Here is a 17560-nt window from a genome sequence, read left to right on the forward strand (position 1 = left end):
GGACATCTCGGTTTAAGATATTCGGTTGGAAACTTAGAGCTAGTATTACAAAAACAAATTTTGCATGGTCATATGACTTTTTATGGTCCGATCTGATGTCTAAAAGCTCTTTTTGCTAATATAAATCTCAGAGACAAGCTGTATTGATTCCAACCCAGGCTCATTGGAAATATGTACATGTGGCAAAATTTCTGCAAAAAGATATTACGTTGCTTCTTGCACGTTTCACGTCACTTTCAAAGAGAAATGTCCAGTGAGTGGTGCTTAAAGTGTGTTATCCGAAAGTGATGAACGTGAATCTGGCAACATTTTATCACATTGGTTGTTGTATGGAAATGAAATGTCTGGTAAGTGGTGCTAAACGTTAATGCTCTCTGTATTTAAAAATGAAGTACCACCTACACTAAACCCTACCCTACCCTAAACCTAACCGATAGTTTTAACATCAGCAAACGTGAGATAAAATGCATTTGCTGAAGCAACTTTGTGTCTTCAAGCTAATTTTTATTGTGACTTGTTTCACAGGATTCGCACCGGGCAAGTTGACTATATCAGAAATCCATCAAATTGGAGCTGGTTATGTGATGCAATCATAAAATGTATTAGTTTACAAATAATACATATGGTTAAAGTGTTTTGAGCTCATATAGCATAGTATTGTTTTGGGAACTGCACAAAAATAAGTATTTATTAATTGATAATCTGCCCATGTAAACCATTAACATGAGAGCTATTTCTGTCTCCTGCTGCTCTGAATAGCACACCTTAGACCTTATCACCACCGGCTGCATCCGAACTCCTGCAGACCAGACGGCTCATGCGATAGAATGAGTCTCGAGGCCTGTGGCATTTCGTGATGGAGGCACATGAATGCTTTGGAATCGGGCTGGAGAGCTGGGTGCTTTCTGTTGGGTAACACGCCATGTGAATGTTACACAATTCATTATTGCTCTATTTACCTCGACTTGAGCGTATCAGTGTCATTATTGCATCTGTGTTTTATCGCAGAGCTGGTGAAGTGTAATCCTAATCTATTTTTCCTTGTCTTGTCGAAGGTGTAGTTCTATAGAAAGATCTGTCATTATTTATTCACCCTTATATCTTTTAACCCTTATTTTGTCTTTGCACTGAAAGTCAAAGGAGTCCAAAACAACATTAGAGCTCATTGACTTTCAATGTTTGGACAAACAAACATTGAGACATTTATCAAAATCTCTAGAATATAATTGTTTCATTTCAATCTAATATAAAACTTTCCATTGTCAATCAGAGGCAGAACATCAACTTACATCCCACATTTCCTTCAGGGGTGAAAGGTCATTGTGTTTTATCATCCGCCCTTTTGTATGAGGACTTTGCGTGTTTTGCATTTAGGACATTCCGGTTGTGGTAAAGTAATGAGACTTGATTAAAACAGATCCCTTGTGTGTTCATGTGCACGAGACCCTTTTAGCCGACAGCAGCTTTGATCTGTCCTTACTGTGCGGCCCACTCCTTCACTTTCATTAACATGCTCTCTACTCTCTGTTCACAGGACTCGGCCTTAATGTTTTTTAATGTCTGAGACGGTGTAAATTCTGTTGTGCGTATCTCATTAACAGCACTACGCTTATCACTGATGGTCTGCTCTCCTGGGGGTTTGAAGCTCGTGCGCTATGATTCCTGTGAGGTTTTATTAGATTGGACCCCTGCATTTCGTTAATGCAAGGCTTAATTGCTCAGAGACTCATACCGAATTTGAAATCGGCTGTTGCATGCATATTACGACAAGCTTTTTTCCTTTGACTGAAGTTAAATAAGTATGTTAAAATAAATTACATTTTGTTTTATGAAATTTGGGATTTAAGCAAAACGCTAAACCTTAGTATTAAACTTTGATGCTGAACTTGAACTGTTTATGCTATGGATATGAATGATGCCTCAAACTGTAGTGTCTAATAGGGGCTGAATAACTTTAGATTATTTTTAAGTTGACATTTATGTGATTAAAGTCCAGTCGATGTCGACTAGTCACTGATGAACAAATAAGCCTGAACCTCGAGCTGAGACTCGGGTTGCCTTGTGCGCAGCTATGGCATATGACACAGCTCTGCCCACAAGGCTATCACTCCTACATAACAGCTTATTTTTATCAGTTCTCTTGTCTTTGAATCATTACATTTCTCACAGATTTCTGCTCGTTCTATATCAGATACAGATAAAGCAGCACGGTAAAGATTACTTTTATATAAATTAATACATTAGTGAGAGAGCGATTGCATGTGAATTAATTAATTGCATAGTGAAGCTTTGGGTTTTAGTTACTTAGAAATATATGCTAGAATTTTAATAAATTTTAAGCTATTTTATTGATAAATCAAAGAACAGTATTGACAATACATTTCTGCGCTACTGAATGTTTCTGTGTGAACGCGATCTGCACATGGTGTGCGTCTGTGCGAGCTACTCTCTGTATGTGTGTGCGATACAATGCAGCAGTGCATTTAGATCGCGATTAACTTACATCTATACGACGTCAAACTTAAAACGTCATGGCAGAGCATTAAAGTCGACAAGTCGACTTGCCTGTGCAAGGCTTGCCTGGACAACCCTGTCTATCTACACAACAAAACAGCATTTTAACAGGATACAAAGAAATTGGACCCCATTTACTTTCATTATAAGGACAAAAAATAAACTGAGACACTTTTTTTTTTAAATGACTTCTTTTGTGTTCTGCAGAAGAAAGAAAGTCTTAGTCAAGTTTAGAACAACATGGGTGAATAAATTAATTGTAATTATTAGTGAACTGAACTTTCACTTTATGGTTGGGCTTAGAAATCACGTAGCAAGCATCTAAAATGCGACTGTATAGCATGCTTCAGCAACCACCCTAGCAGTGGGCAAAACCCTCTCTAAAATCTAGTTTGTGAATTGCATTTTAATATTTAATGTTTTTGGTTGACAAACTGTAGGTTTTAGCTCAAGTGAGCATCTTACTCATCGGTGGTGTTCTGAGAAACTATAATCTCTTTAATCAGTCTTAATTATAAAGGTTTGTTATGAACCACAAGCTCAAAGGTGATGTCATCCTCTTCGGGTGCGGCTCGGTCTAATCTCTCTAATTATGACTTGTGCTGTTGTGTTGTTGTAACCTGTTTCATGCCCTTGGGATTTGATGTCCAGCATGGGTGCAGTTTAATGCTTTTGTGCACACACACATCCACTCTCACGGCAGGTGTGGTCCGGTCCGTGTCTGTGCTTCTAATGAGGCATCCCAAGAGTGTCTTCCCTGCTGTCTTCCACTAACTAACACACACGGGTCACCATTTCATGCCATGTCTTGACAGCAGACTGTTTACACCTCTCATCATTAAACAGACCTTGGCATGGCCAGTCAGTCGTGCCTGACACACATTACACACATTATTAGACTGGGAAATGGCCCTTGTTTCCATTGTAATTCCCAATCTGATGTGCTTCCTGTCTAAAGATCATGTTTTCTAGATTGTCAGCTTGTTTGGTCAAAATAAATACCGTTTTCACAGTCTAAAATACATGCAATATGCATCAAATTTAAATATGTAAATTTACATGACTGAAATGGCAAGAGAAAGCGATTATTGATGTTGTGGGAAAACAAATAAAACTAATTAACAGTCACTTACAGCAATAGTTCTCTCCTCCGCCATGTTCAAAGTCCAACTCAGTAACTCGGGTATCAAAATTATCTTTGAGTTTCCAGACATAAATATTTGACTTGAGAAACCATTCATGTCCTATTTCCTATTTTATCATGAAACTTGTATTTACCATCATTTCCGATAGCATGTGAAGGCAGCATTAAAAAAAATAAATAAAAAAATCCATCCACATAACCTAAGCTTGGATGCACATAAATATGCCTGCTTAGAAAATACTAAAACATCTTCATTCACACGTGTTAAACAGGTTTGTCAGTGGATATTATGAGATGACTCATGGGTGTCAGGCTGTAACTGGATGGCTGTTCTTTTGGGCATTGAGTCAGATGAGTGTGATGGTTGTGCCGGACAGGCTGGATCTCTGTGGCAGGTCTCATCAGTCAGTTGAGGCCGAATGGAGGCTCTTTCACCACCTCCCTGTAGAGCAGACCTCTGACTCCACATGAGCAGTGACTGACAGGAACTGCTGACTGCATTTCAAATACACTCCACCACTTCTGTCAAGACAGCTGTACGATACCAATCTCTTACAATAGATATGCTTTCCGTGCTTGGAGTGGATGCTGTGGAAACTGAGATATTGGTCTTTGCAAGCCCTGTGTTTTGTGCTTCAGTCACCCCAGAGTTTTTTTCTTGGACCCATACCAGTGAACCACATAACAAATGTGGAAGGCTTATGAGACTTAAAGGTTAAGTGTGTAATTTTGTTGATTTTAAAATACTTTTCTATCCTAAAATTTAGGGACAACTTTACTATGGTTGATTTTGGTGAAAAGTGTTAACACTAGCTGCATTAGATATTGAACTACATTTGTTGAAGAACTACTTTGTAAATGTTCAATAAGTATGTTTTATATAATATGAGTTTGTATAGTAAGAATGAAATTCCGACTTACTACATCTGCCATGTTGTCATTGTCAAGTGACTTACTGCCTCAGTTGCATACTTTCACTGCCATTCACAAGTCCTATCCCGTGGCCTCATGGAGTAGTAATGCATCCATCTGATGCACACTTTGAAATGTTGACGGAAATAGTAGGTTATCAAAGTACTTGCTGTTTTATGAATACTGAGAATTACGATCAACCCGACAGCAAAAGGGCAAATTCCAATCGGAAGTGAGCATCCCTATGCCCTACTCACTCCGAAGGGCAGAACATGACCATATAAATGCTTAAATTACTTCTTTGAAGTGACCATTGCTTGTTCCCTTCGCTAACGGACCTGTGTAAGGAAACCTGTACTTGTAAAATATCCTGATTTTTGCAATTCAATTGGTGTTGCAAGGGCACAGAAACTACACACTTGAAGTAGATAAAAAAACTGGTGAAAATATACCTTTAATAGATATAAAATATTGTAAGTTGAGTTGTAGCAGATTTTAAACTTTTTTTAAATGCACAATAGCTCTAAATCTATTCAAATTTTATTAATAAAATGAAGGAGTTAAGAATAGCATCCTCATAGATTGATTTACCTATTAAGTAGTATACTTGAGAAGTACCTGACGTGGCTATGCATGAGTGAGAGTGACCCCATTGTCCTTTTCAATTCCCTGAGGGCATCTGTCCAGCAGCTTGTCTATCCTTTCCCTCTCTCTTGACCTACTCTTATCCTTTTTCCATTTTCAGTTTTTGCTTCCCTTGCCTGTTTACATTGGAGCGGTGATTGCTGACCACTGCACTCTTTTAAGAGTTTGGCTTAATGGTTAATCTCATCTATTGCCCTGAGGTGCTGAGATCTCATGGCCACCCCGAGGGGATTCCAGCGTTGGCCACATCCAGAGTTGCCAGCTGAGAGCTAATGATGAAGAAAAGCCCCATTCTCTGTCTAAGCAGCTGTTACAGTAAACATCACATGTATTGGCCTGGACCTGTTCAAGACTGTTACCATTTTCAGGATAATGGGGTCTAAATATAGTGGGCCTGTGAAAAGGAAACGTATAATTCAACCACTAATCTGAATATTTGAGGGGTCTCTGGTGGTTACAACACTGGTCCTGTAATAGTGATTGAAAAGTGAATTTAATAGTAATCTCTTTTGCCATAATGTAGACTGCTTTTGTACCTAAAAGTGTTTTTGTTGTAAAATCGTGTTTTTTTTTTTGTGTGTGTAGTAGTGTCTTGTCTTTTAGTAAGCCTGATTGTATCCTTCCTTAGGGTAGCAGGAACACCAACTTCGTGAAGCACTCCCTTCTCTTTTTCTTTGAGAGGTAGATTAAAGGGATCTTTCACCTTTTGAATGACAAAGAATCTCTGAACTAGGAAGTGGGAAAGAGAACTAGACTCCTTAAACATTTAGTTTTCTGTGATATTTTGTTACGTACTCTGCTTGTCAACTTGGTAAGGTTAGCTAAACTTGTCAGTCAGGTAAAATGAATATTGAATGTTGAAGTTGTTAAAATAGCTTGTGATAATCTTGGTAGCATCGGTAAGAATGGATTATTGACAAGTATGGCAATTATGTTTTGTCATGTTTTATAGATTTAAATTAATAAATTATAGGTTAATTTTTTGTGACACTAAATCTGCGCTACCTTCCCAACTGTTGTGCCCAGGCTCTGTAAAGGATTTATTTTCATGCTAGTTTATTCTTGTTAGGACCTGTTTTTGGCACTTATCTTGCTGAAAGGCGAATATAACAGTTATGTGTTTACCTGCAAAACCTTGTCAGTTGTTAAGTTGTTTGCACCTGATCTTTCAGGTGCGACTGGTTGACCAAGTAGTTTTGGTGGTTAAGCTTGTGAAACAAAGTCCTTGGTTGTTCAAGAGTCAACTTGCACCATCTTGCTGGTTTAGAAGTTTGAGCAGATCAGTTGTTTGATTAAGCAGCCTGGTGTCCAAAACACAACACGCTAGTCTTTTCATCAAGGCCTGTGCGGCAGTTGTTTAAAGAATGCTCTCTGAGCCAGAACTGATGTCTCAGGTGGAATACATTTAGCCTTGCTGTGAGTTAAATGTTGCCTGCTGCTTGTATTATTGGGCTGTGCAAGGCCTGTGGCTGTATTAATTTGTTTGTTTTATTAAATGTGTCTTTAAAAGGCAGAGCAGAATGATTTCCAGATCGTTTGGACTGATATATTGGCCTGTCTGGTTTTACCCCTTCATCAGAAAACAGCCACACGAGCACCAGCGGTTAATGGCATCGTAATCTGTATTCAGTTAAGTAGAAGCAATATCCTGCTTTGACTCAGCATATGGTTTTCTCTTTGAGTGTCAAGTCATCAAATTTGCCCAATTGCTCTATATACAACCCATAAAACCAGACATAATCCCTGTTTCCACATCAACCAACCATCAAAGCGCGATATAAAAATGCACACTGTTTGCATGTCACACAAACCCATTGGCAGTCAGTTTTAATTAGAATTTGGATCCAGATGGTCTTTGATTTTCCTATTTTCCTTCTTCCTTTTCTTTTTAAATCATCACAAAAGGGCACACACACATGTGCCAGGAGCGGGAGAGGTTGATATTCAGCGTGAAAGAGAAGGAACATCTGAGGTTTGGATGTGATTAAGAATTAATCACCCCGGTTGCCAGGGATGTAATTGGTTTGGAACGGAGCTCAAAGTGGGAAGTTCAGGGCTCCGACCATTGGGAGATTGAAAGACTGTTATAAATAGCACCATCAACCTCTGAAAATATTGATGTGAGAACAGATTTCAAAAAGACTGCGTAAGGAGCTGCGAATCACGTGTTTCGTAATGGTCACAACTGATGTAATGCCACCTGACTAGATTATTGGGATTTGTCTTAGAAGTTGTTGAGGTTTAGGTCAATAAAATAAATCCACTATGCCATGGCCATATTAATAAAACTAGAATGAATAACCTCAAATGCAAAGTGTTGATTAGGCTGTTACAAGTGGTTCTGACATTTCTAGAGCTCTATTATGTTATTCAGAAAGACTGCAGACTTGAATGATTCATGCTTTACATGACATCATGCTGTGTACAAACCCCACTGTTGTTTGTGAAAAATCTGAACAAAATATAAAAATGTGGTTCTTCTGTGATAAGTATACTACCACTGTGGCTTTAAATAACTCTATATCTCTGTTCTTTTCATTCTTTTACAGTTACTCTGCTCGACTCTATGTCCGCCCCAGGTGATCTGGGTTGGGAAGCGTATCCATCAGAGGGGGTGAGTACCTGTGAAAGTCTGCGCAGCTCCTTTTAATTTTATTTTTTGTACATTTTATATTCAAGTCGCTACCTCATTTCAAATTCAGTAATTGATTTGGATTTTAAAAAGCATTCTCAATTGAATTTTGAATGGCACACAATCTTGGTAACATCTAATGATTTTCCCTTGTAGGGGTATTTTGAACCTAAAACCTTTCAATTACCAGGCCAAATTTTCAATTGCTACTACATCCCCAACTAGTGCTGTTACACCCCAGATTTAAAGTGTAGTGCTTGATCTTCTCGACCCTGAATGGTCCACTTCTCCCCTCTGTGAAAATACAGCCTTTGACTCTTTAGAGTTTCCTGTGGGGGGTCGTAGGAGAGTATCTCGTTTTGAACAACCTTGCCAACCCGCTGAATAACGATCTCCTCTGTGGGAGCTGGTTCTCATCCCACGCTTTCGTGTCATTCATTCAAATCCATTTTCACAAGATGAAGATGGATTGTAATAGTGGCCTTGGCACAAGTAGTCACGCTCAGATTCATGAGTGCCTGTATAGAAAAATATCTTATGTTTTTGTGTGCTGCTGATAAAGCAGGGGAAGAGTTCAAGGTTTGGCATTTCCAACAGTGTACATGCTACAATTCTGAAATGAAAGATTTATGTTGCGTGAAAAACATTAAGACAGTTTGAACGTTGCTGCTTTTCGTGCCATTATTTTTAACCCACAAACTTACTGACGTCAATGCCAAACCAACAAACCATGTTATTTTTCATGGTTTTCGTTAGCCTTTGTTGATTTTCACATATATAAAATGGAAGTTTCCAAGGCACAATTATATTATTTTCTCTGCATCAGCAATGAGTTGAATTATGCACGAACAAAACAACTGAGACTATTCAGTTTGTAACTTTGAGCTGATTGCCTGTCAGATGCACTTTCCTCTTGATGAAAGTTAAATGAAGCGTTTTCTCGTAATGCGCCCATCATGCATCTGTCAAAATCTTTCAAAACCCACTGTAAGAGCTTAGAGAATTCAGAGTCAAAGTTCACAGGACAATTACCAAAGCATTGAAGGATGACTGTCTTTTTGATCAACTTTTGGTCTGTTTGTTAGTGGGAGGAGATCAGTGTTATGGACGAGAGGAACATACCTATGAGGACGTACCAGGTGTGCAACGTAATGGAAGCCAATCAGAATAACTGGTTGCGCACTGGACTGATCCAGCGAGAGGGCGCTCAACGTGTCTATGTGGAGATCAAATTCACTCTGCGTGACTGCAACAGCCTGCCGGGCGTCCCTGGAACCTGTAAGGAGACGTTTAATGTGTACTACCATGAATCCAACAATGCAGTCGCAGCGCCTTTGCGCCACATTCGCGAGAGCCAGTATGTGAAGATCGACACCATAGCGGCCGACGAGAGCTTCACGCAGACGGACGTCGGGGATCGTGTCATGAAGCTGAATACGGAAGTGCGAGACATCAGTGGTCTCAGTAAGAGAGGCTTGTACCTGGCGTTTCAGGACCTGGGTGCTTGCATTGCTTTGGTGTCGGTGAGAGTCTTTTATAAGCGATGTCCGCTGGCGGTGCTCAATCTTGCCCGGTTCCCGGACACGGTGACGGGCGGCGATTCAGCGCTGGTGGAAGTGCGTGGCACTTGTGTGGAGGATGCGGAAGAGCTGGAGGGACCACGGATGTTTTGCAGTGCTGACGGAGGTTGGCTGGTGCCCATCGGCCGTTGTGTGTGCCGGCCAGGCTTCGAGGAGGTGGATGGACACTGCCAACGTAAGTATTATTTCTTTTACTGTCTCAAATGATGGCCTTAGAATATATATCACATTTTTTCTGGCTAACTGGGTAAACATGCTCTTGATCGGAAACTATTCTCTTTGAAACAAATATTGCAACCACAATAGTGGCTTTAAATGGCAAGCATGTCCAGAGGTTCAGAGGTTCTTTATGTTCTCTCAGCTGTCCTGCTGTGTTAGCTATTGGTTGTGAAACAGAAACTTGAGGATACACAGTTAGAAACTGTAGCAGATGGGGTTGAAGGTTGTCTTACTCCAATCTGATGTTTGGATGGAAGAGATTTAAGAAGGATTATTGTTAGATTAATATTGAAATATGACAGCGTGGGCCAGATCCTTTAGTTGAGCTATAGATACGGATGGGTAGATGGATATATATAGATAGGTAGGTAGATAGATGGATAGATATGGGTGAATAGATGAGAAGGTAAATAGATATAGTTGAGCTATAGATGTATAGATAGATGATAGATAGATGGTAGATGTATTGAAAGAAATTTATTTTTTTGCCACCATTATTGTGTAATGAAGCAATAACCTTTTGTGTAAACCACATACCTCAATCAAAAACTAGCAATCCTTCTGGTAGTGTTTTGCACTTTGGTCTCTTTAATAGTTCTAAACAAAATAACTTCCATTATGAAGAGAAAATGCTAAATAAACCTGACACATTAAGTTATCCCACTTGAGATTGAAGTAGACCGCACGCTTTATTACCACATATTCATGGAAACAGGGTTAGACTCAGGTCTTTACACTGCTCTTTTAATCTCAGAAGGCACTAATGGCTTTATTAATGTAGCCTGCTTTCTAGCCAAGATGAGGGCTACACTGTAATTGTTTATTTTTTGCTTTTGTTTCTCTCTTCGCCTTTGGTTATTCAAAGCCCCATCACTCCTCAGCCCACGTTAGAGGAATTTGCCTGTATACCACCCCAGGACTGAGAAGGCTGCAGCTTTTAAATATTCATTTAGCCATTCTGGACTGTTTTCTTGTGGGTGAAAGTGTAGATCAGGAAGGAGGGGGTCTGGACAGGGTTACATGGAACTTTTTTTGAGTGACTAGAAAGTAGGCTAGAGAGATGGGGGTGGGAAATCCATCACAACCAATTCGGTGCCCTTTGGTTTGGACCACAGCAACTAGAGTCCTACAGCTCATTTCAATTATTGGATCTGTTAATTAGGGACAGAGCAACGATGGTGCGAGGACCCTCTTGGAATTTATTTATTTACTAATTGCTATTGCTAGTCAGAATCAGGGTGGTATAAAGGGCTATTAATTGTCTTAATATTATGTCATAGTACTCAGTTTATCTCATTACTTTCAATTCAGATTACTCCATTTTAAACTCGCTTAGGAAAAATATAATTTCTTGTGGCACAGCTCAGTGCCGCAAGAAACATTCAGCAGCACTGGAAAAAGGTTAACATTTTAACAGCTATTCATTACTGTGAATGATGGAGACTGGGCTGTAACTCAAAAATAACCTCAAAATAAAAGATTTACTCTAACTGCAATAAGAGATTGGTTAATTCATACGAGCCCCGGTCAGCTGACAAAACATTCATTGCTCTCTGGCTCCGACAGCTCCATGAGAAACAGGGCATTGCCATGCGAAATGAGACAAAGTGAAACAGCTCGTGGTCTGTTTTCACCTTGCGGTCTCGCTGTGGGTTCTGGAAGTACTTGCTGACGCTGGCTTTCTCCACTTTTCATGCTGCGAAGGCTTTTATATTCACTGAACAACAGCATTAGTAGAAGGACAGAAGTCTTACAGCAAAATTTTACTGGGACCCTATTGAAATTACTCTGTTTATTATCTTCCTTTCCTCTCCTTTTTCTTTTTCTTTTTTGTCTTTTCTTCCTTTTTATTATTCTATTCTGTCCTTTTTTGTATTCCCCCATCCTTTTCTTTTTCCTTTTTTCTCTCTCCTGTCGTATTTTGTCAACTAAATCTGCCAACAGCGCCTCAGTTTATCCCACTCACCATTTAACGTCGGCACACAACGCTGTGATAGAAGAGAGTAAAAAATAGAAAGAGACGGACGTCTTCTCCCACAACCTCGGCTCAGTGAACTGCCTCTTATATTTACCTCTTCTATTCTTTTCCTTTCATCTTATTGTGGCAGCTCTCGAACGATCTCCAGCAGAACCCCCCCCCCCCATCTCTTCTTGTTCAACACTTTGTCTTGCCGTCTGTAGATTCATCCTTTTTTTTCTGTTTTTATATCCTCCCTTAACCTTTTATACTGTGAATGTGTGTTGTAAACTCTGATAATAAAACCTCTTGTATCAAGTCTTTTTACCATGGTTGTTCATTCTTATCCGTATCTCTCAGCATGGAGCACTTCGGCTTACAATCACGGCCCTTTTGTTGGATGTAAATGGTTTTCGAGTGGCTTGGTGGTGCACACCAGACTCTGAGTTTGGGTCTGGCATAAGGTCTGACCCGATGGCCCCTCGACTGTTAGCATGCCAGCTGAAGATGGGCACTCTCTTCTGTTTCCTGAGGCGTATTTTCTACAGAGCTAAGCTCACACAGTGTGGCTGAATGGAGTGCTTTTCACTGAGGCAGGAATGGCAGAAATGAGCTCTTTGTGACGGTAATCTCGCTGTGAGGAGCTCTGGAGTGTCTTCCTCCATAGGATTTGAGCTGAGAAACTGGGTCATGGGATTGTCAGCACCCCAACGGAGATTCACAGTGGAGGCAGCTTGAAGGGATGAGCTTGTGTGTGTGCTCCAAAACGGAATTTTGGAGTGTAGATTGGAGAGGTTAACACGGTTAAGAGACCTGAGCTTTCCACACATTGCGGCTGTTCGTCTTTATAGGGGCTCTAGTAATCACATACTTAGACATTTAGTTTGATTTCCACATCTGTAATCCCCACCACGTGATGCTCGCCTGCTGGGTGACAGCATGACGCTGGAATTACAGGAGTTTATCTTCGGCCGGTGATTTTGTTGAATGTACCACGGACACAGTCACCATTCAGCTCACCCACATAAACCATCTCTTCTGTTTTGTTAGCTAAACTGTAAATGGCATTATGAAATTGGGAAGTCATTTGCCTTTTATGGGCAGAACAGGTTCTCTTCCTTTTTGACTCCAATCCCCGCCATTGTCCACAACAATATTCGAAAGCGCCATGTCTTTTCTTTTATATATGTATATGGTAACAATTTAGGATCCAATTGTCACTATGAACTAGTTGTATATTACTTGGATATTGGCTGTTTATTTGTACTTATAAAGCACATATTAATGGCTTATTCTGCATGACCATATTTTACATTCCTTAGTGTATGTTTACATGACAAGGATGTGCTAAAAACAGAAAACAATGTTGTCGAAACGATCTCCATTCACATGGATCTCCGTTCACATGAATCTGCGAAAACGGCTAAAAAGGCTGTATTTTGCATGCCAGGCCAGTAGTTGGCGATGCCACTTTGTCAAGAAACACCCCACGAACACGTAATAGGCATGCTTGAACATGTAATACACATGCGCATAACGTCACCGTTTTCACAAATTCAAGTTTTTGTTGTTTACAGAGAGACAGTAAAGGCATCGTTTTCAAAACCTTGCACTTTGAAACCCATTTTTAAAAGCGCTCGCTTTCAAGCCTCCAAAACGCCATTGTCGTGTAAATGAACGGCCAAAACGCATTAAAAAGTTTTCTGCTTGTGTAAATGTACCCTTAATCCTACCCAATACCTTATTTTAACAACTACCTTACTAACTATTAATAAGCAGTAATTAGGAGTTTGAGGCAAACCTAGTTAATAGTGAGAATTGGACCCTAATCTAAAGTGTGACCATATGGTCAACTAAGTATGTATGTGTATGTGTGTGTTACATATTATGTTATATTATATCATATTATATAGGAGGGACCCTTGAGACATCATGTTTTAACAACATTTGTTGAAAAGAAACTGCTTAGTTGGTACTTCCAGGGAATCCAACCACAAAACATGCCTGTGGATATTTAGGTCCCATAACACATGAAGCGTGATATACAGTTTCTGCACTGTGGACATACATATACTGAATCATTTAAGCGTCACTGGTACGTACTGATAGCCCCTACAGATCAGTGAAGCATAAAGCTGCCTGTTCAACATTCAGCCCAACTCGGTAAACTGAGCTGTTTTTTTTATTTATTTTTTTATGCTTTTGAGCCTTCTCCGTAGCATATTACTAGCTCTCTGCTAGCTACTCATTGCCAGTGTGTGTGTGCGTGTGTGTGTGTGTGTGTGTGTGTGTGTGTGTGTGTGTGTGTGTGTGTGTGTGTGTGTGTGTGTGTGTGTGTGTGTGTATGAGCTGCATCAAGTGCAAGTTTTTCTTCCAACCGAGAAGCTTTTATCGGCGAAGACAGCGCAAGACATCTGCAATAGCCATTTCACTTACCCTTGGTAATAACATTATTTCTGGAACAAATTTTTAAAGGAGAAAAAGATGCTTGCTCATATGTAGGACACTGACATTGTTTCTTTATAACCATATGCTTAAATGCTTGATATTGGTTTTGTGGAGAAATATAAATTGTGCCTGCCCTGCATATGAAATTCTTTACAAAACTCTTTACAAAAATGAATTTATTAAAAAATAAATAAATCAATGAGCGTGCAGAGTTGTAATCGATTTATCGAAATAATTTTTTTTTGGTCACTACATAATTACCATATACTTAAAAATATATATATTTTGTGATTCATTTCGTTTTAACAATTACTTTACAATGTGTACAAAATAATAATAATAAATGATGCTGCTTTTATTAGTGGCATCTAGTTAGTCAGCTGCCGACTAAAGCGTCTCTCCATCTCAGCCCTCCATCATACTGTCTACCACATGTCATCTGCCCATTTCTTTACCTCCAGCTGCTGTTTGGATCAATAACATTTTAGTAGCCGATAGTAAACAACATGAAATAACCTGTCAGTGGATGGCAAAGTGCCAATCTGCAATTTAGGTTCACGGTCCAACTGTCAAAACACAGACGATTCATGATACTCGTTTTCTTTGCCATGCAGTTGTCTCTTAGGAAACTGTAGAACATGTTCGAGTTTCAGATTGCTGGCATGTTGAGATCTGGGCAGAGTAAAATAGAAATGACACGCAAATCAAACACTGTGATGGTATCACTAATGACAATTAGGCCTACATGGTGCGTAGCTAGTCTGAGTCTTCATAGGTGCTGGGGATATTTGAGATTTCTTTCTCAGAAAGCAGTTAAAACAAGCCCGTTGTGAGCTCTGCTGGAGAACGTCAGGATGGCTACCAGATGTAGCCGTGTTTTTTTACTTCTCTTGCTCCTGGGTCTTGGGTGTGGACCCCTGTCGGAAAGACATGAGCTGGAATAGAGTCTCCACAGCCAAAGCATCAAAGACTCGGCGCGCCATCAATTATACAGGGACATTGACAGCTTACAGAACTCTAAAATTTCATCCAGGGAATTTAGCACATCGTTGAATGTTCTTTTTCTGTCTACAGGATGAATTTATGAATGTTTTTGCATGCGTTTAGTAGAAGTTGTATTTCTCGGTCTGTAAAACTGACAGGCTGGCTTCACAGTTTTTCTTTATTGAAAAGGAAAAATGTTAAGGAAACTTGACATTTCTTCATATTTTCTTCCTTTCACCCGCAGTTTAAAAGTCACAATAGGCCTATCATTCCCGTTTGAAATATTGACATCATTATTTTTATAGAGATGTTCTCAACTCGCATTATGATGACTAATAGTGGTGCGATTTTTCACAAAGTGTGGTCAAAATAACACTTTAAATGGGGAAAGAAACGTCTTAAACAGTTTCTGTTCAGAATGGGAATTCTACACTTCTCACTACAGTGTTTACCTTGTGTTGAGTGTCCTTTGCTAATGTTGCCTCACAGTGATGTTGTAATGGGATTTGTTTCCACAATTGTTTTGTCTCTTAATGGCACTCAGACATATTTTTTTCTGTGTGTGTTTTGAAGAGGAAGAAGGCACGTGGATGCAACGACACGTGCATCCAGCAGTCGTCTTGCATTATTTTATTTTTTTCAAAACTCTCTTAATAATTCATCTGTCAGGCTGCAGATGACAAGAGGGCCTTACAGCCAGGAGAAACAGTCTGCTGGCTGGCTCAGACTTGAAATCAACATGAATCAGAATGAACCCTATTTACTTGAATGCTTTTTCCTGGTCTTATTGTCAATGACTTATTAGTGAACATTATTCCAAATGTAAAAAAATAAAAATAAATCCTTCCTTAAGCAGCACAAGCTATTGAATAACTGGTTTTTATCAAAATCTAATTCAGGTCTGGATTCATTCTGGTATGGAAAGCTCATTTTTTATGATCCAGTCAATTCACAATGGATAAAATGAAGTCCCATGCTACTTTTTTTATTACCTATTTCTCGTGGAAATAAACCAGTTTGGAGCTAAAATGTTTTTTCACATGCAATTTTAAGGGACAAAACCCTCTCTGTTAGAACACAATCATGTCAGACATTTAAAAGTTATTCCCACATTTAAAAAACAGGCGGAGCAACAGGAGAGACAGGAATGAGATACCCAATAGCATTTACACATGTGTAATGAAATGGAGCCAATAAAACGAGAGACTGTCTTTTAAGAGGAGCCAGTTTCCAGTGCTGTCTCTAAGTCTGGCGCTGGCTGGTTTACAGACCTGATCTACAGTTCATGATTACAGACCTGCACAACCTCACATCTCCCATGCAAATCGGGATTTTTGCTATTAACCTGTATGATTAGAGTGATCAACAGCTTCTCTCAAAAATCCACAAGGCATTTGAAGGTTCTTTAAATAGATCAATATGAATAAATCTGTTTTATTCAGGAAAACAGTAGTAAGAGCTATTTTAATGGCCGCTCTATGTTCAGAAATAATGCATTTGCTTTGGAGACTCAGCTTGAAGTTTAAGGTTCCTATGATTTTAAATTGATGTAGTGAGACTGTAGTTTGTATGCTAGAACAGACAGCAAGAAAAAAGGCACGAGTAAGCGGAGAAGAATTCGTTTTTATTGCTACTTTTCTCGCGTGTATGGATAATCTCTTTTTTATAGCTCTCCACCCAAGAGCTGCGGTCAGAGGCTCCCCCTGTTCCCTCTGTATCTCACCCCACTGAAATAACAGCAAGACCGCCGTTCTCCAAACACACCTGTTTTTCATTTCAGCCCCACTGATTTCAAAGTCTGCAGGAAAACTGAAATATTGAGTATACTGTAAGTTTGAGTAGAACAGTCTGGATGCAAACCACATCCAAATATGTCATTCCTGCATCTCTAAGATTAAACAATGTTGTGTGTTAGTTCCTTAGAAGCACTACAATTACTGTTGAATTATGTTATATTTTATTTTGTACTGTATTATATTTAGTACATTTATTTTAATTTTTATTAATTAATTTTTACTGTTGGACTGTAAAGTGAAAATTCGAATAGACTAAGACTTACATTGAAGCAACCATATCTAAGGACCAAATGGAGCAAATTTGACTTGGGTCAGTAAGCAGCCACCTGGGAAATTTTGTATGGACAAGTACTACTCAGTTATTCCTTACTAGTTATTCCATAAGTGCTTTTTTTCATAGGCTGCACGGTCAAATCATTCACAAGTGCTTCTGTTTTGTGTGATTCTTCTCAAAAGTTGGAAAATCTGCTGTAGGCGGAATTGATGGTTGAGGAAAATTGTAGAGCTCCGCTTTTGGGTCGTGATAAAGTTGTCCACCAGGTTTCTTTCAGTTGTTTCATGGGATTAAGTAGTCTCCAGCTCAAGTGGACATTATATGCCACTAGGTTGATAGGATGTTCCAACTAGGCCTACCAGCAAAGCCTGGGAGATTGGCTCTGTCACGCTGTGCATGATGAATGGAAAGCAGGAAATAGCCTTTGGAAAGAAAGGGCACTCCAGGGAGATTGA

General features: G+C 39.5%; 2 protein-coding genes across 2 annotated transcripts in view; one reads left to right on the forward strand and one right to left on the reverse strand.

The window, feature by feature from the left end:
- Nucleotides 1–17560, reverse strand: part of LOC309509691 (eotaxin-like) — a 243725-nt gene that overhangs the window by 93457 nt on the left and 132708 nt on the right. The gene's annotated exons all lie outside the window — the stretch shown is intronic.
- Nucleotides 1–17560, forward strand: part of ek1 (eph-like kinase 1) — a 63652-nt gene that overhangs the window by 3018 nt on the left and 43074 nt on the right. The window contains exons 2-3 of the mRNA XM_082184438.1: nt 7765–7829; nt 8933–9602. Coding sequence (XP_082040564.1) covers nt 7765–7829; nt 8933–9602 — 735 coding nt within the window. The remainder of the gene's footprint in view (nt 1–7764; nt 7830–8932; nt 9603–17560) is intronic.

This window comes from Leuciscus leuciscus (genome assembly GCF_965113295.1).
Source record: "Leuciscus leuciscus genome assembly, chromosome: 11".
NCBI lineage: Eukaryota > Metazoa > Chordata > Actinopteri > Cypriniformes > Leuciscidae > Leuciscus > Leuciscus leuciscus.